Genomic DNA, 25,908 nt, shown 5'->3' with positions numbered 1-25,908 from the left:
GGTCCATTTGGTCCCATTTGTACACTCTCAGAGTTAGAGACACATACGGGTCAATTTTGTTCTTAACTATTAGTTTGGCTGGGGACCCCCTGGAACCCCCTCAAGGACCACTGGTGGTCCCCGGACCACTGGTTGAGAACTACTGCTGTAGGTGAAACAGTTTCATGAAAATGTAGTTAGTGGAAACGTTGTGATTTGTGAATAATGATAATTTGAAGACAAAAATCAGTTTTTTTTCAACCAGCCGTCGCCTGAGAACGATTTAGCCAATCACAGCGAAATCACCCGGCTCTCTCCCTGGGCTATGGGATGGGATTCCGCCTCGTAGCATAACCGGAAGTGCGGTCTGTCTTTTTTTTTCAAAATAAAGGTTCTTGCTAAGCCTGCGTTATGCGGTTCACTACATAGGAAGTACCGGTAGGTGGCGGTACTGTTTTTTTCACTCACCAAATCCATGCTAGTATCTGCCGGGTAGTATTAGAAGAAGACATTTTTAGCTAAGTGTCATTTTCATCACAAATGAATCACTAGCACGTTTAAAGCTCATCTCTACATTGTTGTTATCATATTATACCCTGATGTTTTGATCTCCTCTCAGGATACACGTGAGTGTCATTGACTTGACAGTGTTCTAACTGTAACATATGTGAGTTTATGGGTTTATACCAGGCTGTAACATGGTCAGTGCAGTCTGCATGCACGCCATAACATTAATACCCCGAGTGTAACAAGACCAAAGAAAGAAGGACAGAAATAGTTCAGTGGAAGTAGCATAAAGTACTGCTTAAGTACAATTTTGAGGTATTTTTACTTTATTGGAGTATTTCCAATTTCCAGTATATTTTATTTACTCCACTACATCTCGGAGGCAAATGTTGTACTTTTTACTCCATTGCAATTATTTGAAAACGTTAGTTGTTGCTTTTTGTAGATTTGGATTATTATTAAAAAACATACATTAACCTATGTTTCAGGGCTAACATTAACCACTTCACATCAGCCATTTGAAAATAGCCATCTACAAGCTCACAATATTGTGAGCTTATAAATGGGCTATTTTCAAAAGGTTTTTTATACAATTTTGAATTCCGGACTTTTACTTGTAACAGAGTACTTCTACATTGCAGTATTGATACTTTTACTTAAGTAAAAAAAATAGTACTTTTCCCACCACTGTGGGCTGTCTCAGTATGCTTGCTTTTGTGCTATAAGGTTAGCTTCAATGAACTGACTGACTGGCATATCTCTGGTTTACTGTTGGCTAATGCATTGCTCCTTTTTAGTGAGTAATGGAAATTGAACAGTTTGTGTCCAAGACACTTGAGCTTCTTCAGGAGGAGAGAGAGGCTGAAATAGAGGAGACCAGGTATGTTAACTAGGCCCATCATATTGCGTTGATGAAACAGCCAAAATGAAGGTTTTAACTTTTGATATTGTCCTCTTTATAATAAAGAAAGATAGTGGCTACATGCTTTACAATAAAGATGTACTTCCCCTAACCACAGTGTTGTTCCCTCAGGGGAGTCTGGGGATTGATTAGCCTTGGATCAATACTATCTTAGATGTGTTTGATCAATTCTGACATTTGCATATCTATGATCCGAAAGTAAAAGTCAGACTCGATAAAATACATCTATGGTAGTCTTCATCCAAGGCTAGGGATTGATAAACATCAGTGAAAAGTGTTTTCTGGGTTCTCTTTCCACAGGTTATGGCAGGAGAACATCTCTCTTAAGGATCTTCAGAGCAAAGGAGTATGTCTCCTGAAACTACAGCTAGGAAGTCAGCGTACAGGCCTGTATGGTCGGACACTTGTCGTTCTAGAACCAAGGAAACATGTCGGCCCGTCACTTCTTCCTAGTAACAGTTTTGGACCCGGTGAGAACAGTTGAGAAAAATGTATGATCGGTTTTCTAGCTAGACATACTGTAGATGCTCACACATTAAGCATTAAAATATTCCGGCTTTTGTTACAGGGGACATTGTTGGCTTATATGACACTAGTGGATGCAGTGGATGCAGTGCTGCCTCGCAGCTTGGCACAGGGGTAGTGACCAGGGTCAGCCAAGCATCTATAACGGTGGCATTGGAAGACTCTCAGGATGGATTCAGTGTCGACTCGGACTCCCTCTACAACCTCTTGAAGTTGGCAAACGATGTCACCTACAAACGAATGAAACAGTGAGTGGTATTTGTTATGTAACATGCCTTTTTGTGGACGTAATTTAGACAAAATACACCCATGAAGCAAGCAGTGTGCTGTTTTCACCATGATGTCTTTTTGCAGAGCCTTGGATGCTTTGAATGGATACAGCAGTGGGCCAGCCGCCGCTCTTATTGGTGTTCTGTTTGGGTACTCAGAGCCCAGCTCTCATTCACTGTCAAGTAAGCTTTTACAAACCAGCTCATATTGGAAACCATTTAAAAATACCTATCAATTCATGGTCCATCTTCTTACTCAAGAGTATTGGATATGATGTTCTGAAGGTTTATCTATGCCCGAGGGGAAATTTTGTTGTTGCAGCAGCACATGATGATACACGTAGACCCCAGAAGAAGGAGTTAGCATCTCAATACAAATATATAGAAAATGTGGATCAATACACAGGTTGGGGTCATTTAAAGGGATTGTAGGCAGTTCAGAGATAAACAAATAAAAAAACTCCAGCAGTTCGTTTCCCCGACCACCAGGGGGTGACTTCCATAGAGTTAAGGGGGCTTCAAAACGGGCCATGCCGAATATAGGTTGCTTTATTCGGATAGAATTCGCGGAACTGCCCGCCCCTGCCGGTTCTCTGAATTTTTATTTTTAAATAGGCTCTTTCATGATAAATTGACCACATATATGAAGTTAAACAACTAAATTCTATCCAAACGAGTTTTTAAAAGTAAATTATGTGCCTCAAAAAAGACGTTTGAAAGCGTTTTAAAAGTAAAAAGTTCCCACGGACACGGACGCGCACATGCGTGCGTTAATTTACGACCCGGACAAACATAAACAGTAGGGAAAATACGGATTTCAGAAAGAGGACTGTGTTTCAATGCAGGAAAACACCCCAGCATCATTATATAGTGGCTGATAGAGGAGAAAAAATGCAAAATATATATATATAAATATGTTTCAAATTTAGGCTTAATGTTGCCTACAATCCCTTTAAGATGACTGTGCGAACTTTTATGGCACTCTCCATTTTAAGTAAGAGACGTATTTATTGTATTATCGCTGTCATGCTTTTCAGATGATGTATCTTTTTTTAACTTGGAGCTGGATGAGTCCCAGAGAGAAGCTGTGTCCTTTGCTCTGTCGCAGAGGGAAGTGGCTGTGATTCATGGCCCGCCCGGCACTGGGAAGACTACCACAGTAGTTGAGATTATCCTCCAAGCAATCAAGCAAGGTCTAAAGGTATATTGGAGTCGAAAGTAATGGCTGCATGTATTGGCATAGAGCCCTCATAGAAGTACAGATAGATACCCTGAAGAATTTGTCACAATTGTTACATTGTTACACACAGAGCTACTGCTAACCCATTTTTATCCCGTTGCTTTTGACATCTCAATCCAGTTGTAATAGTTTAAATAACTCTGTTTGTGTAGGTTCTGTGCTGTGCTGGATCCAATGTGGCTGTGGATAATCTGGTAGAGAGGTTAGCTCGTTGCAAAGCCAAGGTCCTGAGACTAGGTCATCCCGCCAGACTACAGGAGTCTATACTGAAACACTCCCTAGACGCTGTCCTCGCCCACAGTGACAACACAGATATCATCGCTGACATCCGCAAAGACATTGATAAAGCTCTTGTAAGTATGTGAATGCCAGACTGTCACCACTTGCAGGTGCAATGTTTTGAACATGTTTGTAAAGCATACCGCTTATTCTTTTCTCAAGATGGGAATGAAGAAGGTGCGCGACAAAGGCGAGCGGTCCAGCTTCAAACGGGAGTTAAATGAGCTGCGAAAAGAGCTGAGAACCAGGGAGACAACAGCCATCACCCAGATCCTGAAAAGCGCCGACGTGGTGTTATCCACCAACACAGGTCAGTATTGGCCTCCAGTCTGGCTAGTGCCACTCAAACACAGCATACGGGATGAAAGGCAATCAGCAGCCACTTGTCTACTGTGTTTTCCCAGGTGCTAGTAGTGGTCCTCTGAAGTTCCTGCCAGCTGACCATTTTGACTGGGTGGTGATAGATGAGTGCGCTCAGGCCCTGGAGAGCAGCTGCTGGATCGCCTTGCTTAAAGCACGCAAGTGCATCTTGGCAGGAGACTACAAGCAACTTCCACCAACAATCAAATCACAAATGTAATTTTTTTCCCACTCAAATGGACAATGTAGATTGTTCTACTTTTAAGACAGTTTTTATCTCCTATTTTTCTGCTTATGCATTGAAACATTTGGAACTTACTTACTCACTTTTTTTTGTACATTAATGCTTGAGCTTACTATTTGCTCTTGTGTCTCATGTGTCCTGTAGGGCTGCATCAAAAGGCTTATCTGTCAGCCTGATGGAGAGGCTCATTCAGAAGTATGGGGATCCGGTGGTCCGCATGCTAACAGTACAGTATCGCATGAACAGCGCCATTATGGAGTGGGCCTCCAAAGAGATGTACCAGGGAAGACTGACTGCCCACAGCTCTGTGGAGAGTCACTTGTTAAAGTTAGATTGAGTTCTTATATAATTAGAATATTTATTTTAAATTCAAGAATTCATTCAAGTTTACCAAGAACACATGCATATCTAATGGTGTTTCCCCCAAACCAAATAGAGATCTTCCAGGAGTAGCCTGTGTGGAGGAGACTAGTACCCCTCTTCTTCTCATCGATACAGCTGGCTGTGGGCTGAGTGAGATGGAGAATGCTGATGAGCAATCTAAAGGCAATCAAGGTTAGTCCTTGTCTGTTTGCATTTTATGATTATTCAGGGCTTGGGTGTCAAATGCAAACAGTTTTGTTTTGTCCCCCCCCAGGTGAAGTAGACATTGTTGAGCTTCACATAAAGGCATTGATAGAAGCTGGAATAAAAGCTAAAGACATAGCTGTTATTGCACCATACAATTTACAGGTAAGGCATTGATTTAGCCATCATTACTATGACTGTATATGATAACTATGTTTTATTTTGTTTACAATTGTTCTTGATAAGTGGTTATGTAACTTTATTTATCTGCATTGCATGTTTTAAAACCAAGTTGTAAAAAGAAGAATAAGAAGAATAGTTTCCTAGACTCCCAGACTTATGAGTTGTGATCTCTGTAAAGGTTCACCTTCTGCGTCAGAGGCTTTCTGCGAGACACCCAGAGCTGGAGATCAAGTCTGTTGATGGCTTTCAGGGCAGAGAGAAAGAGGCTGTGGTACTGTCATTAGTTCGCTCTAACCGAAAAGGTAACCTCTTGACACGAAGCCTCTAATGGTTAACCTGTGTATGTATCACAGACTACATTGATAAATGTGTTGTTCCTTAATGTACATTGTTATATTTAGGTGAAGTTGGATTTCTTTCTGAGGACAGAAGGCTAAACGTGGCTGTTACCCGTGCCAGGCGTCATCTTGCTGTGGTGTGTGACTCACAGACCGTTCAGAGCCATGCCTTCCTGAAGTCTCTGATCAGCCACATGACTGAGTGCGGAGAGGTCCGAACCGCCTTCGAGTACCTCCGTGACATCGTACCACAAAATTATACCCGGAACCACAAAGAGACCAAGGCTAACACTGATGCTAACAGCTCCTTGTCTACCAAACCTAAGGTCAAAGATCACAATGTGGGCAAAGTAGAGCCAGGACCAATAAAATCTACTGGTACCAAGAGTAAATTTGATAATGCTGGCTCCAATAAGCACACAAAGTCCTCCATTCCGCCACTCAGTGATGAGCAAGCGAAGAGCAAATACACAGAGATCAGGGAGCAGGTTGAAACCTTTCTGATTGACCTAAACCGCACTGAACTACAATTCCCATCATGCCTCAACTCCCACGATCGCCTTCTGGTCCACCAGATCTCAGAAGAGCTGGGTGTCAGGCATGAAAGCAGAGGAGAGGGGAAGGACAGATGCATCACTGTCTCTAGACCGCTGCTGTCCGAACTAACTGAGGAGCCAACAGGAGTCGTCCAGGAAATTGAGAAAATTGTCCCAGAGCCCCAAGGTGGGCCATCCTGTCAAGCTCCACTAGACTTGAAAAGTTTACATTTGGAGCGAATGAGAAGGGAGCAACAGAAACGGGAAGAAAATGCCAAGCAAAAGAAGCAACAGGGTAACATCAGCATTCACACGGTCCAATGTTCTAAGAAGACCAAGCCGGCTAAAGGTAACATTTGGCACTACTGGATTTACTGGATTGTACTTGATTTCTTGTTACATGTCTGTGCTAAAGGCATTGTCAGGTAGTAAACAAGCAGATCTCTTTTTTTTCTCTCAGGAAAGAACCGCACCAAAGCAGGTGCCTGCGATATTGCTGCTGCCGCCACTGTGGATGACGACTTTGACACGCTCATAAATGCTGTGGTGAAGGCAGATAGTGTGTGCAGTTTTGGCAAATGTAAAGCATCTGTGCTAACACTTGGCCAACTTTGCAAATTCTGCAATAGGCAATATTGCCTAAGTCACCACATACCAGAGGTAAGTGCATATGAGAACCATACCTAATGAAGAAAGTGTTCAATTTCGGATGGAAATCCTGCAAAGTTTAGGCAATCACAGGAAATAATTTGAAGTAAATATAGTATAGTTTTGTGTGACACGATGAATGGTCTACTTGTCCTCCCAAGTAGGATGTAATAAATGCAAATAATAATGCAAATACCATTTCAGCCATGTCTTTGATAAGCTTTATTACAAATCACTTCATAACAAGTATATTGTTCATTTTTTATGGTTGTTGTGTATGCTCATAAAATCTTAACTTTAATCACTTTCAGGTCCATGGCTGTGGAGACAAAGCCAAGACTCATGCTCGGATGAGAATAAGCAAAGAAGGTGTTCTCTATGCTGGTAGTGGAAAGACAGACAAGTCTATGGACCCCAACAAGAAGAAGTATCTGCAAAGAAAGCTGGACTCAAAACTGAAAGATATGGCCACTCAGAGAAAAACTAAAAACAAAGAGGAAGAAAATTAAGGTTTTTAATGATTACTGTGTACAATGTAATAAGACGTGAAGAAAGAATGTTCAGAGTTAAAGCTAACTTTACAGTTGGTTAAGACCTATAAATACATATGTTGCCTGAATATCATATATACAGCAACTTACAAAATCATACAGTATGTTTTGTGATAGTCATTGGTTAGAATCGTATCTCTCACCTCAAAAGAACTACACTTGTTTCTGCCAGATAGCTATCTTGGTCTCCTCTACATCTATAGATACTGACATTGGACAAATTCTCAGTGGGCTGGAGCTTTTCCCATCGTCGTACATACCGGGAGAAAAGTAAGGGAACACTCTCTCAGTGAATCTGTCTTTGAATGTATACATTGGTGTTGAATCGGTAGCATTGATGAACACCACCTTCCCCTTGTCATAGTCCAGCTCTACTGTGATTCGCTGGGGCTTCTTTTTCACCACTAGCTTGGTGCGAGGTGTGGTCTGAGCCCAGTACGCGTCCCCATTACACAGGCCTATGACCCAGAAGCCCTCCGCTGGGTTCAGGAAGATGGTAGTCTTTCTTTTGATGGAGTCGGTGGCCACGCCTATGTACCAATCTTTTCCTTGTCCCACCTCCACTGTCCAGCTGTGCTTTCCAGAAACGAAGCCATTTGCTCCCAGCACGGCGATGCGGCTGCTGCATCGTTCAGGGTTGTCGGGGAGGAGCTGCTTACTGCCGTACCACACACTGGTCAGTTCCTCTGAGAATTTCAGATTGGACTGGGCTGTGTTTGGGTCCAGAGTGATGGGAACTAGAAGCATACAGTACAGGGGGTTGGAAATACATTTGAGTTCTATTGAACAAGTACACTTCAGTCAATATAGCCTACTGTATATTGTTGCTGTCAGAGAGAAACGTTGTCTGTCCAAAACTGTTACTTTTCAGGAAATGGAGAAAATAAACCCGGTATTCCAATGAATCCAAGTCACAAGCTCTTGTTAATATTTTTCATTGGTTAAATTCCACAGACAGAATAAACCACTTTAAACATTAATATATATATATATATACATTGACCGATTTTTATATCGGTCTGATACTGATATGCATCTTTAAGGCCATTATGGCAGATAACGATGTGACATGTCATCGCCATGACCAGGCTTAACTCATTCACTGCCAGAATTATTCTGGCTGCGTTTGAACACTGCCATATTTTTCATTGAAAAAAAAAAGTACTCAGGAGCCGAGATACAGAATTTTTAAGTTTTAAGTTAACAAGGAAGTGGATGGGAGTCTATATCTTCGAAAAATCATATCTCCTTGGTCTTTGGGTCAAAAAAAAAAAAAAAAAATCTAAAAAAAAAAAAAAAAAAAAAAAAAATATTTTTAATTTTTAATTTTTTTTAAAAAGTCGTTTTAGTCGTTCTTGGCAGGCATGGCTTATGGACAGAAGTCGTTTTAGTCGTTCTAGGCAGTATATGAGTTAATGCTAGAATTAATGGTCTTGTTACTCACCAGCACACTCAATAACTTCAATCATCTTCCTCCATGTCCTAAATTTAAGTGTCCCCATATGTTTAGCAGAATCTATTAAAATGCCCCGGATACACTCTGGATCAGCAAAGTTGTATTTGGCCCTGGTAAAGAGAAAATAAATGTTGTCATTTGGACTGATAAAATTGGCTTTAGTATGTAGTTGGTTATACCGAAGGAGCTTCTTCAATCATCTCTCATATAAACCATGCTTGTAAATTGAATCATCTAGAACCCAATGACAACATATTACATTGGACCTATCTTTTATTAAAATTATAAACCGTGTCCTCTTGATGGTCCCTGTCAGTTCAACTTAAGTCATCTTTCAGGGCTAGACCTTGATTATACATACCTGCTTTTTGTGTTCTTGTAGTCCTACAGTGAGGGGAGAGGAATGGAAGAAGTTCAAAGAATTGTACATATCGGTATATGTGTACAGTTTCTAAACAGTCTCCATCCTCCTTATCAGTTACAAGGAAGTATAACGTAGGCATAGCTACCTGCAAGAAAGGAATGTCCTTTGATCTGATCGCTCGCTCTACATCACTGATTATCTCGGAGAGGTTTTTGATCTTATTTTCAATGGTCTCCAACTTCACAAACATCACCCTGAGTTTCTTTTCTTCTTCTTGTCTTAGCTTGATCAATGTGGCCTCCTCTTCCTCCCAAAGAAACTGGTGTAACTTCCCAAATTCCTTCTTTATTCCGTTCTCATTTTCATGTGTTTGTGTCTATAATTGTAGGGAGACCAAACAGTTGGTATTTGTATTTACGTGTTGTTAAATATAACTACAACACTGTATAATAATAAATATCATGACATTTACCTTTAAATATGTTTTGGTCTCCACCCATTGCTCTTTTGTCTTGTTGAATACTTTTAGCTGTTTCTTCAGGGTTTCCAGATTGGCAGATACTTCTTTCTAAAATGTAGATGGCAGAAACAATAGTAGTATTACTGATAACAATGAAACCTTGAACAATGCCTCTTTACCATTCAGATTCACATTACTAACCAGTTAACGCTCTTATACTGTATGGTTTTCCTCTGTTATGGTATATGATTCCCAATCACTGTTGTGATTCTTAGATTGTTACTGTACCTTTTTCTCCACGGCTGCCTCCGCTACTGGGCAGCATTCATGTATTTTATGCTGCTTTGATGTCTTACAAATAAGACAGATAGGCTCTTCATCCTTCTGACAGAAAAGCTGCAGCTTTTCGTTGTGCTGAATGCAGAGTTCTTTTGTATTCTCACATGTCATCCTTTGCTCTTGAAAAGACTCTGCTGCTATCTTTAGTGCCAAGTTGATAGGAGGCCTCTCAGAGGTGGACATTGTGCGACACACAGGGCATTCTCGACATCCTTTCCATTCCCAGAGCTTCTGTAGACAAACTTTGCAAAAGTTATGACCACATTTCAGTTGAACAGGGATGCTAAAAACCTCACAGCATATACGACACAGCAGGTCCTCCTTAGAGAGCGAAACCCTTGCTGCCATCATGAGCTCCTTCCTGTAAAGTTATGCTGTCATTTGAGTTCAGACCGTAAACCTGTGCAAGCCTGCTGGGTTAGAAACTTACTGTAAATGTTGATAAACTGGTTAAACTGGTAGCCCCAGACGGAATAAGTACGGCCTCTACATGTCATAAAGTAACATATTTTTAAATGACACAAATAGTTTGCCTCAATGAACCAATGAATCATCCATGTAATGTATGACAATACTAATTGTGACCATGATAGCAGCTAGCCTGGTAACCCCCCCCCCCTGCCCCCCTCTGGAAATCTAATTTGTATTAAATCAAAATGCAAATGAGATAGCTAGACAGCTATGCATTGAAATGATTTGATTTATTTAAAATCAACAGACAGTCACCAACACTGATCTTGAATTGTTGCCACAACACGTCTTGCCACTAAATGATTTGATTTGGTTGCTTGGCATCCAGTACCGGTCCATCTGCATTAATTCATTTCCAAAATGTTCAGCCTGTACCTTATCATCTCACTGGTGATTTGTGCTGTTTAGATGTCTCAAACATGATACAGACATTCCGTGTTCCTAGGTGCATCTTAGCTTTGTTCCCAAGTAGACTATCTTTTGTTCTCCTGTCCTGACTTCCCACCGGAGGCTTTCATCAGGAGTGGTCATGCTACCAATTGGTTGGCTCAAGACCACTGCAAGGCCCTTGGTAGTATTGTTGTCATAATGTCTGAGTCTTTTCAGGGTGGAGTCATTGGCACCACACAATCAGGTGCCGATTTTGTCTGGTCTCTACCTTTGATACATGCCCCGACTTGGTTGAATCTGCTGGACCTGGCCCCCGTCAGCATCAAGGGTCTAATTGGAGACGCTCAAGCTTTCCCATTGGCGAATTGGCAAAGGTAACAAGACTTATGTGACATAATTTATGTCACATAAGTCAAGGACGATAATTCGGGAACGATGCAACTTGGGAATACATGCCACCCCCGGTTATGCAATACCATATGTAATTGTTGTACTTGTTGTCAGAGTACCTGTTGTACCCGTTCTCAGAGTACCCAGTGCGGTACCCACTACCATACGACCAATCGACTCAATATTATGTGCATTATGGGGATGGATCCCTGATGTTGTTAGAAACTGCTGACGTCGTGTTTATGACATACATGAGCATAAGCTAATGGTGTTCAATTGTACATGCCACCACTTACTATATTGAAGCAGCGGTACAAAGGTGATGCAAAGCTCAGACAATCTGCAAAGCCAATAGGTGGGATTGGCTGATTTTTATTCTCGTAAACTGTCGAATTCCTACTCGACACTGTACACCCCGGGGTCATCTGGGGCACACCTGCCAAGTTTGAGGTTGTTTGGTCGAACGGTGCCTGAGTTATGCCCAGGACAGACTTACACATATACACATACAGAGGTTACTGCAACATATCATCTAGATAAATAATATAGGTGGTCATAGTATTGGAAACATGATGAATACACAAGTTTTTCAAATATGTAGAAATATGTGTAAGAATTCAGTGTCTTGTTATGCCTCAGTTTTTCTGTAACTGCAAGGAGATGGTAGCCTGGTAAACCCTCCCTCCGGAAATCTCATTTCCAAAATCAAATGGAGATGAGATTTCCGGAGGGAGGGTTTACCAGGCTAAGGAGATGGATCTGGTGACTCAAGAATACACATCATGAGATAACCACTTCTTAACACTCTCAGTGCACTTTATTTTCATGACAAAAGTTATTAAATATATAACAAAATGAAACTGACTTGACTCAGATGCATAAATAATGACATTGACAATGCATTCAGGTCAGTTCCTCTAAAGCATGAAAGTAATGATAAACTCAATTAAATGTCTAAAAATAAATCCTATAGTACAGTTCAACATGGACTTGGCAAATGTGTTGTTTCTGCACAAGTCCTCTGAGAGCAGAGGTAGTTTAAACCATTAAAATTACTGTTATTTTGCTAACCGCAACAGAAAAATCTGGTTGAATGTTTACTCAATATCAACATCTCATAAAGTAGATAAAAAGTAAACACAATTTGCTATACATGTGGTCTATAATGTATTATTGTCATTGAAGGTTTAAAGGCGGTATATTTGAAAAGTAGGCAGGCACATGGAGGTCAGGCAAGAACAGGGAAAGTGCTGTCAAGAAGTGAAAGGAGGTAAAGTTGGCCAGTGATGCCTTTCTACAATGAAAAAGAAACAGTAAGTGCTTGTGCAGTATAAGAAAACGTCTTGGTCTCTCTGCTCATTCTGTTAACAGTAGTCACATGTATGGGTAGTGGAAGAAACACAGCTCTGCTATGGCACTTGTGATTTTGCCATTGAAATAAAGAAAATCTGAACGAGTGGATAAAGTTATGTGAAATGTTATAAATAAACTTGCTGTATTGAACCTCAAACTTAGAATAGTTTAAGATAGTATGCATTGCTTTACTATGTATACAAGGACATCCTATTGTCCTTAAAAGTTATTCATTTAGTAGCTAAAGATTCTTATGAAGATCTTACAAACTCTATCTAACCTTACTAATGTCTCATTTTAAAGAAATGTATCCAACGGATGTCAGAATGGTGAAAGCTATGAAATATTTAAGAATTAAATGACCAAATAATTAAAAAATATATTAACAGTAAATATGCATACACAAAAATGTTTATGAACAGCACCAAATGGGGCAATTTCTCTTCATTGCTCACCATTACAAAAAAAAGAAAAGTCAAAATGTTGAAGCACAATGAAAAAGCAAACTAAAAATCATAACTCTTTCTCTTTAAATCTCAGTATTTTAGCTTGATTAATCTAAAGAAATGCCATCCTTTCCCATTTTATCCTTGCAATGTTGTCACCATTGAGACCGTTTACCAAACCTAAATAAACCATATGTATACAGTGATCAAAGAACCACAATAATGCATGAGAATTAGCATATCTTGCTATTAATTATTCATCATGATAATAATGATTGGTCAGAATCAGATACACACATTTTCCAATAATACATAGTTTCTTTTTGGAACATTACATCAAATTCTGTTTATCTCAGCCTTAAAGGAAAATATATCAAGAAATAAAACGCTGCATGGAATAGGAATTTACATGAATAACACAATGTGTGTTGATTCTGTTCCTTAATCGCTAGGACTAAGGAAAAGAGCTGCATACTATTGCTTAGTCAAGACATACTAGTTTTAGATTAGTTAAGATATTTAGTTAGTTTTTGGCTTACAAAACACTAAATGAATCAAACATCAAAACAATTTAACATGAGCATATTATGTACATTCAGTATAATGATAAATACACCAGTATGTGAACTAATTAAATTCCTGTATCACAGCAGGAGAGTTCAGAGAACTGACAGTTCTGTACATCGCTGTATAATCAAAACATATATCTATCTATCTGGTCATTTAAAAACTGATTGTATGGTACAAATAAATGCCAATATTTTTTGCAACAAACCCTGTGGCTAAGATCACTGAGATTTCACTGAATGTTAAACAATTATTATCCAAACCCTAAACCCTTTTAAATAGCATGTATTAATATGTATTAATAACATGCTTCCAATAAATTTGCAATGTCTGTAATACCAACTGACAAACAAAACTACAAAATATCTTTGGACTAACAGTAACTGTATCAAAAGTATTGTAGGACTTCTCCAGCTTTTATTAGAGTGTGATTTCATTGGTTACACCCTCTCCGTTAGCCGTCACTTTTAGGTGTCTTCCTGTAACCAATAAGGACGTGAGTGCCTTCATTCTGTCTTCGGGGCCTCACTCTTTGCCACTTGGTTCTGTTAAACACTGCTCCACAGAACAGTGCATTGTCAGACTCCCTGTATATGTCCGGCACCCCCCAGAGGCAATCTGCTTCTCAGTTCATTCAGCAGTCTATGTGGCTGGGGTTGGGGCATCATGCCTTGTGTCCTGCAGCTCCAGTGCACAAACGTGATGGCGCAATCACACGAAAGCCTGCTTCATGGAGCTGCGGCGACATCTAGAGCAGCCCTTTGTTCCGTTCGCCTGCAGGCACCTTAACAGAATAAATCAGCTGAATGTTAGTTGTTTTATCTGCGTGGTTCTGTTCACATTGTAAAAAAAATGCTCCACACCAGATTTGAAGATAAATAGTGCTTACTTCTCTATCGTTGCAAATACAACTTATCCTGTAGTTAAGTGGTGAAGCGTAGCATGTTGCCTCACAGCAATAAGGTCCTGTGTTTGAACCCTGGCGGGGGGCCTTTCTGTGTGGGGTTTGCATGTTCTCTCTGTTTTTGCTGGGCTTTCCCCTGGATACTCCGGTTTCTTCCCACACCAAAAGACATGCATGCTAGGTACATACTCCTGCCATTGCCCTACTGGCATTACAACTGTATTGGTCCATGGGCCCTACACTGTGGCTGCACACTGCTCCTAAATAGTTCATAGGGTCAAATGCAGAGGGCAAATTTACCCAAGGGGATAATACCATAAGTTGACTTTGCTTTGTTTAGGTGTGTTTTTACAAGTGTGGCTCTGAAAAGACACATTTGAACCTCCATCTATTAAGATGAGCTCCACAGAAGACTTAGTGTTGAATAAAGAGAATCAGGGATATGCTCAGCTATAGAGATTAGAACTTACTTTAGGTGGAAGATGTGGGAGCAGGGCAGGGCCTGCAGCTGTGTGTCCTTCTCTCCGATAGACTCGCCACACATTCCACAATACATCTCCAGCTCCTCCACACACTGCAGGGACTTCACCACCCGCTCCCTCAGTTCCTCCTGTGACCCCCGTTGACGGAAGATCCCCTCACAAAGACAGTGCACCTTCAGGATGCATAGCTAGGACATATGGACGAAAATGTCTGAGATGCAATACAATGGCAGATATACACATAATGTTTCAACAACACCCCAGCCTGTAATGTACAGTAGAAGCTTTATACCTTGTTTCCTACACCCTCAGCCAACTCCTCTGCTTCCCCCAAAGACATGAGAGCCTAGGATACAGAAAGACATATGGTACGCTATGAAGACTGCTGTAATAGCAGCAGCAGTTACACAACCAAGTTTCAATTTCAAGTAGAATGCTTTACAAAACGATTATATAATATATACATAAGTGAGTATTATTGTTTGAGAGTTATTTGACATATTCTACAGCAGAATTGTAGCCACCTGTATAACTAGGACAGATATAGTTTGAAACTAGATGTATAGGAACCTTGTCAAGGTCTTTAGAGATGAGCCAACACTTGGCCACTCCCAGGAGGACCTGCCCTTGTCCAAGACGATTTCCAATATCAATCATGAGGGTCATTGCTTTTTCATAGCGAGGGAATGCTTTCTGTTTGGAAGAAAAATTCTATCAGTTTAAAGAAAAATAAAATTCCAAGTTTACATGGTCTTCAGTGTGGTAAATGGTTGATGATGAGTGATAACAATTTGCAGCTGTAGCACCAAAATTAACAACCTAAACTTTCACAGAAAATGGCATCTTACTTCAGTGTCGCTCCTGCAGCGGTGAATATCTGCAAAGTTTAAATAGCACAATGCCTGGAGTGGAAGGTCTCCATGCTGCAGTGCAATTTTCATAGATTCCTGGTGGCCACAAAAGGTCATGTTAAGAGTGTTTTTGCGCAAGTTAAACTTTAGTAAGTCCCTAAATGTGTTTGACTTACCCCATGCAATACAATAGACTAGATAGAAAGATTACACTTCTTCCTCTGAAACCCATGTCTATAATACATTATAAACATAGCTATAATGCATTATAATTATTTGCTTTTGGTGTTATCCTTTTAGCATCATTGTATAATCGTACCACTGTACTATTTGCAAACTGTTAATAAGTCAATCAAAGCACTCAACTACTCATAATGCAATCATGACATATTATATACAGTCTTTTATAATGTCTTAAAAGGTCAAGTATCATAATATATGATACTACTATATATGTGGTCATTGGGGGCTTTAAGTAAAGTGAAAAAATAGCATTAAATCTACGAAAGAACAAACAAAACAATTCTGCCTACACCTTCAGGATGACCACTTATATTGACTTATAACCACAACATTACACAGCAACACAGCATTATAACAATGATTATAAATAATACATTATAAAAAATAATATAATGTATTACAACAATGAGAATTATAACACATTATGATCATGCAAAAACTTCCAGCAATTATGAGTAATATAATATTCCTTATAAGTAATTATAAAATGCTTTATAATATGTTATGATTATTGTTACGATTATTTATAAGTGCTTATAACTATCATTATACATTCTTATAAGCAGATTATAATGCATTATAAGTATGTTTGTTTATAATTCATTATAGGGTATAGGGAAAAATGCATTATAGACATGGGCTTCATAGGAAGTGTTCACAAATGTTATCACAGTTCCTTGCTCTTCATTCTTAAAACTTTAGGAATTTAGTTTTCTTCTAGTCCCATAAATAATGATATCTTTGACCTATGACCTATAGAATATGTTGTTTGACCATTTTCAATGTCTGTATATACAAACATGAGCCAAACATGAGCTCTATTAGTACAAGTAAGTAGTAAACCTGTCCACTAATGTAAACACTGAGATATTGCCATGTTGCATAGGACTCAGTGGTATTCTAAGTATGGCAGGAGGAATAAATGGTTTGTCTAAATGCCTTCAGCCAATGTAAACCTGAAATTCAACCCAGTGCCCTGTTACTATATTGATACTTTCACACTCCATGGCAGTGACATCAAGATATTTTTTCCCCCTGGTACACAATTAGAACAGAGTTAAGACTAAAGCCACTCTCTTCATTAACACTATAAAGCAGTACCTCTGTTGGCATATTTTTGTCAGGGCAGTCCTAGTACAGGCCTAGTACAACAGAGCAGCTGGTACCTGCACCTGTCAGCTGTGTAGCAGCTCCAACATAAGAATGACCAAGGGCATTGGAGGACACCAAATTGGTACACAAATACTGCAAAAAGTACTGCAATTGTTATTATTTAGACAACTCCCTATTACAGCTTGCCTTTTTGGAATTAGACCTGATGTCTTGAGTCTCTGAGGTCTGGTGTTACTATGGTGCGCTAATAAAACAATACCTCACAGCATTCCATAGCGTCTGGCAGGCGCTCCAGCTTCCTGTATGCCACAGACATGTGGTACTGGCTCATGGCGCGGTATTTCAGGCTCCAGCTTTTACCATAGTCGTTGACCAACTCAGCAGCTTTGCAAGGGAAGAACAAGGCCTTCTCATAGTCCTGATGGTACACATAAAGGATCACTGGGACCTTTCATTTCACATTGCTCCCCCCAAAAACAATATCAGGACAATGGCCCATTTATAAACAAAACAGGCAATTGCTTTGAGCGTTCTTACATTGTACATTATTCTAGCAGAGGATTCTTTGGAAAACTGTGATTGTTTAGTTCATTGTGCGCCTATTAAGGACTTCCATCCATATTCTATTTTTTGTTTACAAAGTAACATGACATCTGAGTGCATTCTTTGAACACCATTTCATCACAATCCCATTGAAACCAATCCTCCCTGGGAAGCCAGGCGGATTACCTTTACAAATCTCTGGTGTCAAGGGTACTTACAGAAATGGCTGCCAAGCAGCCCACCTCAATCAGCCTGTGTTTTACAATATAGTATTGCATTTGCTAGCTGTTAAATGACGTTTGGTCGGATGCTTTGCAGGTCTGTCATACTGTATTGTGTAAGCACACCGGAAGCATCAGCATGCCAATTTAACTCGCACATGGACCAATGACAACAAAGCATGTGTTGGGGAATCTTTCAGACCATCTCTTAGACCATTTTTTAACTGCCAGACAATCCATTGACAAAATGAAAATATTTGAAATATATTCAAATGATCAGGATCCATATTACAGTTAGGTGCAATCAAAGCAATCACATCTCTTACGGAAAAAATAAATAACTTTTATATAGTCAATGTTTCTGACACAGTACCTTGAGGTGGATATAGAAGTTTCCCAGACTGCAGCACACTCTGCACTCTAGCATTTTATCGTCGTTGTTGTGTGCATAGCGAAGGGCCTTCTCGTAGCTCTCCAGGGCTCTCTGGAAGACACTGAGACCCAGGAAGCCGTTGCCCATGCTCAAGCATACCTGGCCATTGAGCTGTAGGCTAACAGTTGTTCCCTGCATGTCTAAGCAGGTCTTACAGTAGGAGACTGTTTTCTGGAAGTCACATAGCTTCTCGTTGCTGCGTGCCAAATTCAGGTAGCCTTCCGTCAGGTAGTCGGGATCCTCCATCTCTCTGGCTGTGTCAATTTGTGCTAGAGCATACTGACAGAAAGAAGTGGAGTGTGAGATGGCAGGACAGCTGGCAAGGTGGTGAAACAGCAACAACTTAAAATCGATATTAGAGAGTGGGCAGAATGGAAGGAATAACCAACAAACAAAATAATTGATAAATATAATTGCTTGCCCTTGATTTAGAAAAAGAAATGGAAGTCTGGTTTGGATTGGAACCATGGTAATGCGTTAATGAAGTCCTCACTAAACTATGGGTTGATGAGACTGTGTGCTGGGGGAGTAAGGAGGATTATGTCAACAAGACGCCCCGCACTGATACTCAGGTTGCAAGGGACTCATTTTAAACCACATCCTGTGGAAGCCACAAATTAACCCATGGTCTTCATGATCACACTGAAGGGGACCAAGGAGTAACCACTGACATCTTCCTATTCCATAACCATCTAGACATAGTTGAAATGCTGCATCTATTTTGCAGACACAACATTGATTTAATGAGAACCAACAATAGCATCCCCTCATCAGATACAGTACCTCGTAGGAACGCTTCTGCTGATTTTGAAAGCAATTCTGAATGGAATTCAAGTCACATAACCACATAATAGGAAAGATTTGCATACAAATAGCCAATTTCATAGATTTGGATACATGCTTGAACAGTTCATGCTGCCCATAGAAAAAAGCACCTCATTTAATTTCACACGGTAAAGCAACGAGAAAACTTTCATTGATATGGAAGCTTACCTTGAGCATCTCTTTATATTTCCCCATTTCTGAGTGAGCTGTGATCAGGCACCCCAAAACCCGAAACTTCCCCCCAGGATCAGTGGTTGTCTGCAACACTACGGTCCATGCCTCCAGTGCTTTTGCTGTCTGATTGGCTTGATACAGCTTTAGGCCCTTCTCTATCTGGTGCTTGGTTTGGTCCTGGCCCATCTCGCTGTACTACAAGGTACCTCATAAAAACTTTCTTTCTTTTAGGCAGTGCAATCTCAACACAGGCATAAGAAGGTAAATCCTTGCCATGCACAGCGCGACTCCAAAGACAATTCCCCTGAAGATGATCCTTTGAGAGGTCGGTGCCAGAAGCACTACCTACAGGTTCAGCTCTCTTAGGCCCCGGCTGTGCTGAGACGGAAAAGAAATTGGATCCACTGCAGTAGACGAGCAACAACCTAAGACCATTTTCACCAATGGCTTTGCAGAGAGTTGGGGAGGGGTACGAAAATATTTTCTTCCTCTTATCCGGCAATCATCCCCTCCTTGAAGCTGAAGTGGTCACAAATTCTCTGTAAGATTTCCGCTTGAAAAACACCAAAGAAACATGTTTCCCTTTCGGAGTGATGGCAGCAATAACCCAGAATATCTACTCCCTCCACACCCCAGCGAAAGGAATTCTCAACACCCCTGCGTCCAACCCCCTCCACCCTGCTAGTGCTGGCGCTACAGCAGATGGCCTTGTCACTCTTGACCATGTGTCTCTTCAGGAATTCTGTCCTGCCCTCAGTAAGAAGACCCAAGGTCACAATAGCCTCTTGCCTGTCTACCACAATACAAGAAACACAACACTTTGACCAAAACAGGACTAAATTCCTCACATTGCAAACCTTTGAACAGATTTTTAAAAATCTTATCCAAGCATGTGGACTGTTAGATGTCTGTATGTGGGGGGCGGCTATAAACAGCATCATTTCACACCGAGTACTACATGACATATGGTACTCACTGGCAGTTGATATTGGTGGACCTCATTGAGGCGCATGTGCCCCAGCTACGCCCCCCCCCCCCCCCATCTCCCATCCTACACCTCACCTCGGTGTCAGCAACTGCTGCTTAGAATAGTTCACAAAGTCTGACATGTTACGGGGCTTGGGTTTCAGCTGCACAGCCTCCTGTAACATCAATGGGATCAGAACGTTGGGCCTCTGCAGTGTAGCCATCTCTCCCTCAAGTCCCCTTTTACCCTCCACAAGGATACAAATAGGCCACTTTATTGCCGTGCCATTCACAAGATGGGTTACCCACACAGCAAGATAAGTCTCTAAGGTTAGAAGTCACGTCTCTATCGTGGCATAGCCCCGAAAACTGTTGTGCTATAACAAGGTCCACCATTAAAACATCTTCACTCTTGATTTATGTATGCATTGCTGGAACAATGAAACAACCAATACATGTCACAAGTTTTGACAGGAAATTCACAGACAAGATATGACAGATGTTGCATCATCATAGAGGCCCTACATATCAAAACAAAGGCAGACATCATATAGCTGCAGTGACAGTCGATGTTTATGTTAACACACACTTTAATCTGAGGTACATGTACAGCAAGAAAAGAACAGTGTTAGGACAAGAAGTTATGAATTTTTGAAATGGTAGAAATTAGAAAACATCCTCTATTATCATATGTATGCACAATAACAAGACTAGCTGATGCCCGAGGACAACTGGATACAATGTAATGGTCCTTTTTTTTTCTCACTCCCTATAATGGAGGACGTTTCATTTTCATGTGATCTTGCTCATGCGTGTCGATGAACAGCCAATGCAGAAGACAGATCGATTCAGTACCGGTAACAGAATCACAATGTGCTGCACCTCACTTCTATCGTTGGAGAGCAAAAATAAGACACATTTGTAACACAAGTAACGACTCAAGGGAGTGCTAAAAAGCACAAGGATGTAGTGTGAAAACCACAAACCAGCTGACTCATTTCATATATTTACTGCAAGCATCCTCATGCCTGATTTATACACACCGAAAATAGCAGATCTACAAGCTTATGAGCTTGTAGATCTGCTATATTCGGTGTGTGACATCTGCGCACAACTATGTATAAATCAGGCTTCAGAGTGTCTGAATAGCTCGTCGGCAGGTAGCTATCCGGCAGCCTCCAGTGATTGTCAATACTGAGCGGCCGTGCCTCCGAGTCCGAGTCCATGTCCATCCTTCAGTTCAGGCCAGTACAAACTGCCAATTTGTGAGGAGGATTTTGATTCCTCTAATAACAGAGACCACAGAGGTGGCTGGGTTAAACTTCAGTGTGTTCGCATCGCCTTTCTTACACTTGTCCCTGAAGACGTAGATGCAGCCATTACAGCTGGCTACCTTCCACAGTGAGGGGACACAGCTCCACACTTCGGGGAAGCGCAGGCGGGTGAAGCTCTCCAGCAGGGGGTTGTAGCACACCAGGGAGTCCCCCTCTGCCACGACGAAGATAACGTCCATGTGGGCGGCGGCATGCATGCACCCCGCAAACGGTAGCATGTATGGCTTCATCTGACATTTCTGAGTGGCCGTGTCAAAGCACTGGATGAGTCGCGACGGCTTGGTAAAGAAGTCCATGTCGTTCTCCTCCCCCCCGAGCAGGTAGATGGTACCTCCCAGGTTGACGCCTGCGGCCCCGGACACGGCCGTGTCCAACTGGCCAGTCTCTGTCCACATGTTGTCTTTCACCGTGTAGTAGATGACTGCGTTGGACAGGGTGTCCTGCAAAGTCTTTCCTCCTAGGGAGTAGATGGCATCCTCACTGGAGACAGACACCATGGTGTGGTGTAGGCGGTCTCGGGGCAACGGGGCGCAGCGCTCCCAGTCCATGGTGTGCATGTTGCACTTCCACATGCGGCGGGGGATGGATCCCCCGACCACGTACAGGTCCCCGCCGTGCTTACAGGCCGCAGTGATCTGGTGGCACAGGCTGTTCTGGCCGCTCACGCTGACGGTGTCGTCCTCGTCGCAGTGCAGAGACACAGCCAGTGAGTGGGTCCGCGTCTCCTCTTTACCGATCAGGTAGATGTGGACATTCTCACCAATTTCCTGTTGTAGCGGGACCAAAAATGTAAACACATAAATGATCTTAACACAGCAGAAGAGCAGCTCCATCTACAATTCTGCATTGTCTTTCAGTTCCTGAAAGTACTTTTGTGAATGATTTAATAATTCCTATTCTAATTCCATACCGTTTTATTCTTGTTTATATGTTTTCCCTCTTGTACAGTATTACTTTACTGTTGGGGCATTTATTCTACATATGACCTACATTTTATTAAGTGCAAATTATGATGTGTATTCTTTTTTATTCAGTGCTGTTATTTGATACTTTATTCTGCATTGACAACACAATATAATATATAATAGTGTATAGATAATAGTTACATAGATAAAAATGTTAGGACTTTTTTATCTATGTAACTGTAATACTACAGATATCAAACAAATGTGTCATGGAGGCCCATATTACTTCAGCTCCCTTGTTTGACAAGGAAGCACAGCACTGCAGAAATATATACGTGTGTGTTTGTGTGTGTGTGTGTAACATTTTCAGTTCTGTATGAGAGAACATTACCTTGAGGTTTTCCTGGAGAACACAAGAAAATTCCTCTCTTTCCACTTTGTTGTGGTTTATCCAAGTCTCAATGGCCACTGTTGGATTCTGGGAGCTTGGAACGCCATCTATGACATAAATCACATCAAAGCCTGTAAGCAGCTACTTTATACTTCATGATATGGTGTTGCATGAAAATAGCCAACCTAAAAGCACAACATGTAAATTGGCTATTTTTGAAACGCTTTAGAGATTTTTGTCTATATTGGCATGCCAGGGTTCATGTGGTTAAATCACTTCTTTCACAAATACATTAGAATAGTATGACACATGGACAATCGGGAACATTTAATGACATAACAGGTGCTACCTTTAAGGATATCCAACAGCAGACAGAGTGGAAGATTGAGGAATTCTTCTGTCTGGTGCAGTTGGACCAGGTGGATTTTAGCACAATGTTTGGCAGCAGTGTACAACTCCTGGTCACTGTGTCTGTCTGCAAGCCACATCACCTGTAAATAGACAATTTATAAACTATTACTAGCTAATAACAATTAAAGACAGCTAAGCCTTTGAGGCATATATCCCCCAAAAAATCACCTGTAAGCAGTTCTTGACCTCCACTGTCCGTGACAGGAACCGGGAACATTCCTCAAAAAGCGCGGTTAGTTGGTACATGTCTGCCATCTCGTACGTGTCCTGCAGGTCCTCCACCCTCAGTTTGATGGTGCCGTGGTAGATGTACTCGACCAGGAGCTGGAAGACCTTGGCACTGCATTCCTTCAGCTCGATGCTGCGGTTGTGGGACTCCTTGAGGTTGGAGGTGAACATGGAGCGGAAGAAGCTGCTCTGGGCTGACAGCACCAGGCGATGCAGGTGGAACTCTTTGCCATCCACGGCCACGGTGACGTCGGCGAACAGCCCGTCTTCCAGACACAGGTTCATGATGCTCTTCACCACCCTGGTGGAGTGCGAGCGATCAGTGAAGGTGTAGCCCAGGAAGTAGTTCTCCTCTGCCACAGAGCCCCCCGCGCTGAGGCCCCCCTCCTCATTAGACTCCATCTCTGTCCAATGCCTGAGTCACAATGGGACACAATCATGCTAGTCAATCATATTTCTATGGACACAATGTGTTCATATTAGATTACAAAAGATCAACAAATGACAGCTCATATATTGTGTGCTTTTCTGTTCATAGTATGACTCCTATAGTTGATTCAACTCAAACTTAAAACATGCATTACCATGCAAAACGATTTGATTGATTGAATACTTTATTAACAGTTTGCAAAAAGGTACAGTGGTACGATTATACAAATGGTGCTAAAAGGATAACCCAACAAAAAGCACTGAGGGCTTGCTTCCATTGTGGTCCTGTGTCGTGTTGCCAGGTTATGAGAGAGAAATAAGCAAATAGGGCTAGGAAAACAAGCCCAAAAGAAGAATTTCAGGCCACATGAGCACTTTTTGCATCGGTTATTTTCAAGTAGCCGATCTACAAGCTCACAATGCGTCACAAAGCGACGCGTTGTGAGCTTGTAGATCTGCTAATTTAAAAAAATCATGGGAATAATTTGCTGCACTATCCATCAACCATGATGCTACACACGCTAACGTTAGCATCTCGCGATTTCTGCAGCTAGCACACTTTGCCCGAGTAAAATTGGATCATATATGGCCAAGGTAACCACATATTATTGGGAATCGTTAATTGTATGGGCGCCACGATTGTGTCGTTTGACAAATAAACAGGACCGTTTTACCTTTTCTTTATTATTTGATCATTCAGACAGGCTTGAACTGTCCTCCGGAAGCACATTAACGTCATCGATCAGCTGATGTTGAAGTAACTAACAGTGAGGCTGCTGCCCCCATGTGGTGAAGTTCTGTTACTACAGGTGACAGCCAAAATATCAGAGTAGTCTACTCTTGGACCTGGCCAAGATATATTATATAATATGTGTGCACTTAATTTAGGAGAGAACATCTCAACTGTTCTAAACTAATATGACCCCAGGGAACAACTTAGGAATTGTGAGTAATTCTCTATCTGGGGTGAACAATGACCACACACTTTGAAAAATGACCACACCCTGTGTGCTACTTCAACATAGCACTAATTTCCAAACTAAACCGTTGGAGCTACAGATTTTCTGAGGAGCTCAAAATGTTCAGAATATCCATGTTTATGGGTGTATAGGAAAGTGTAAAATGTCTAATTTGATATTATGACAAAAAGATAGAAAACACAAAAAACTATCAACTTATTATAGTCCAGGGCCTTAGGGATATTTTTTGTGCCAATCAGTCTGAAAGCACCAAATTTGGCCCAGATGTAACCCAGGGCATGCTCTATTGATTTAGCAATGCCCGAGCCAGCGACCATCTGGGTCACCATAGTGGGCAAATCATTTTTGTCCGCTACCTAAAAAAGTATTTTTTATATATATAACTTTTGAATCAGATGAGCTACAAATGCAAACTTTGGTGTCTATTTGTTGGAAAAACTATTCATGATTGGGTGTGTCTGGACCTCTAATTTGCATATTTCAAATGCAGCAGCTACACACACACACACACACACACACACACACGCACGCACGCACACACACACACACACACACACACACACACACACACACACACACACACACACACACACACACACACACACACACACACACACACACACACACACACACACACACACACACGCACACACACACGCGCATCCAGCCTTTCGGACTTACAGAGATAATGAACAACATAGTTTGTGTGTGTGTGTGTGTGTGTGTGTGTGTGTGTGTGTGTGTGTGTGTGTGTGTGTGTGTGTGTGTGTGTGTGTGGTGGGGCAATATTCTCTGCCAGTTCATATTTTGCTGGTAATGTGACAGACACTTTTTCTGAGGATACCATGAAGCCTTGTTCCAATAAAATAAAGCAAATGGTACTTTTTACATTTCTTAAAGCAGCACTATGTAACTTTTAAACTTTTAAACGAATGGATAAAATGTAATTCTGTCCAATCTGTATGGTATAGTATGTTAATAGAATATAACGTATACAATTGGGGTGTATTTTGTCTCCCTGCTCTTCTATTGAGACATTTAGATCATGTCAAAGGTCATGTCTCACCTAGACACAAATTTTGACCTGATGG

At 41.2% G+C, this 25,908-nt stretch overlaps 4 protein-coding genes across 4 annotated transcripts; 1 reads left to right on the top strand and 3 right to left on the bottom strand.

The window, feature by feature from the left end:
* The first annotated feature begins 490 nt into the window (after positions 1-490).
* ighmbp2 (immunoglobulin mu DNA binding protein 2) lies at positions 491-7,129 on the top strand. The gene is made up of 16 exons (XM_084060386.1): positions 491-605; positions 1,284-1,366; positions 1,709-1,878; positions 1,977-2,181; positions 2,288-2,385; positions 3,240-3,403; positions 3,595-3,795; positions 3,884-4,031; positions 4,126-4,297; positions 4,470-4,652; positions 4,762-4,880; positions 4,963-5,057; positions 5,254-5,377; positions 5,477-6,298; positions 6,410-6,609; positions 6,909-7,129. Exons 2-16 carry the CDS (start codon positions 1,290-1,292, stop codon positions 7,104-7,106), a joined length of 2,976 nt encoding a protein of 991 aa, XP_083916512.1. The 5' UTR covers positions 491-605; positions 1,284-1,289; the 3' UTR covers positions 7,107-7,129.
* A 4-nt stretch (positions 7,130-7,133) lies between these two features.
* LOC311047613 (zinc-binding protein A33-like) lies at positions 7,134-10,177 on the bottom strand. Its single transcript, XM_084060387.1, has 6 exons — positions 9,717-10,177; positions 9,441-9,536; positions 9,114-9,344; positions 8,966-8,988; positions 8,593-8,714; positions 7,134-7,885 (listed from the first exon to the last, which is right to left on the bottom strand). Exons 1-6 carry the CDS (start codon positions 10,116-10,118, stop codon positions 7,302-7,304), a joined length of 1,458 nt encoding a protein of 485 aa, XP_083916513.1. The 5' UTR covers positions 10,119-10,177; the 3' UTR covers positions 7,134-7,301.
* A 2,587-nt stretch (positions 10,178-12,764) lies between these two features.
* Positions 12,765-19,756, bottom strand: rapsn (receptor-associated protein of the synapse, 43kD). The gene is made up of 8 exons (XM_084060269.1): positions 19,168-19,756; positions 18,115-18,453; positions 17,237-17,395; positions 15,619-15,717; positions 15,341-15,463; positions 15,063-15,116; positions 14,759-14,958; positions 12,765-14,168 (listed from the first exon to the last, which is right to left on the bottom strand). Exons 1-8 carry the CDS (start codon positions 19,357-19,359, stop codon positions 14,096-14,098), a joined length of 1,239 nt encoding a protein of 412 aa, XP_083916395.1. The 5' UTR covers positions 19,360-19,756; the 3' UTR covers positions 12,765-14,095.
* A 932-nt stretch (positions 19,757-20,688) lies between these two features.
* kbtbd4 (kelch repeat and BTB (POZ) domain containing 4) lies at positions 20,689-24,551 on the bottom strand. Its single transcript, XM_084059841.1, has 5 exons — positions 24,512-24,551; positions 23,349-23,823; positions 23,119-23,260; positions 22,770-22,876; positions 20,689-22,240 (listed from the first exon to the last, which is right to left on the bottom strand). The coding sequence occupies exons 2-5, from the start codon at positions 23,808-23,810 to the stop codon at positions 21,380-21,382; spliced, it is 1,572 nt and encodes a 523-aa protein (XP_083915967.1). The 5' UTR covers positions 23,811-23,823; positions 24,512-24,551; the 3' UTR covers positions 20,689-21,379.
* Between the last annotated feature and the right edge of the window lie 1,357 nt (positions 24,552-25,908).

Source organism: Gymnoscopelus microlampas (genome assembly GCF_963454915.1).
Source record: "Gymnoscopelus microlampas genome assembly, chromosome: 6".
NCBI lineage: Eukaryota > Metazoa > Chordata > Actinopteri > Myctophiformes > Myctophidae > Gymnoscopelus > Gymnoscopelus microlampas.
Note: the sequence above shows the minus strand (reverse complement) of the source record. Positions and strands in the feature narration are given on the sequence as shown.

Bases quoted from the DNA above. Each gene is read 5' to 3' on its own strand.
- ighmbp2 (XM_084060386.1), top strand. From the start codon at position 1,290: ATGGAAATTGAACAGTTTGTGTCCAAGACACTTGAGCTTCTTCAGGAG. The intron at 1,367-1,708 runs GTATGTTAACTA...CTCTTTCCACAG, and splicing joins GCTGAAATAGAGGAGACCAG to GTTATGGCAGGAGAACATCT. The intron at 5,058-5,253 runs GTAAGGCATTGA...ATCTCTGTAAAG, and splicing joins TTGCACCATACAATTTACAG to GTTCACCTTCTGCGTCAGAG.
- rapsn (XM_084060269.1), bottom strand. From the start codon at position 19,359: ATGGGCCAGGACCAAACCAAGCACCAGATAGAGAAGGGCCTAAAGCTG. The intron at 18,454-19,167 runs GTAAGCTTCCAT...TCTTTCTGTCAG, and splicing joins AATATAAAGAGATGCTCAAG to TATGCTCTAGCACAAATTGA. The intron at 15,464-15,618 runs GTAAGATGCCAT...TCTTCCAAACAG, and splicing joins GCTGCAGGAGCGACACTGAA to AAAGCATTCCCTCGCTATGA.
- LOC311047613 (XM_084060387.1), bottom strand. From the start codon at position 10,118: ATGATGGCAGCAAGGGTTTCGCTCTCTAAGGAGGACCTGCTGTGTCGT. The intron at 8,989-9,113 runs GTAGCTATGCCT...CCCTCACTGTAG, and splicing joins AGGACATTCCTTTCTTGCAG to GACTACAAGAACACAAAAAG. The intron at 8,715-8,965 runs GTATGTATAATC...TCTCTTTACCAG, and splicing joins TACAAGAACACAAAAAGCAG to GGCCAAATACAACTTTGCTG.
- kbtbd4 (XM_084059841.1), bottom strand. From the start codon at position 23,810: ATGGAGTCTAATGAGGAGGGGGGCCTCAGCGCGGGGGGCTCTGTGGCA. The intron at 23,261-23,348 runs GTGATTTTTTGG...GTCTATTTACAG, and splicing joins AGGTCAAGAACTGCTTACAG to GTGATGTGGCTTGCAGACAG. The intron at 22,877-23,118 runs GTAGCACCTGTT...TTTATGTCATAG, and splicing joins GCTGTTGGATATCCTTAAAG to ATGGCGTTCCAAGCTCCCAG.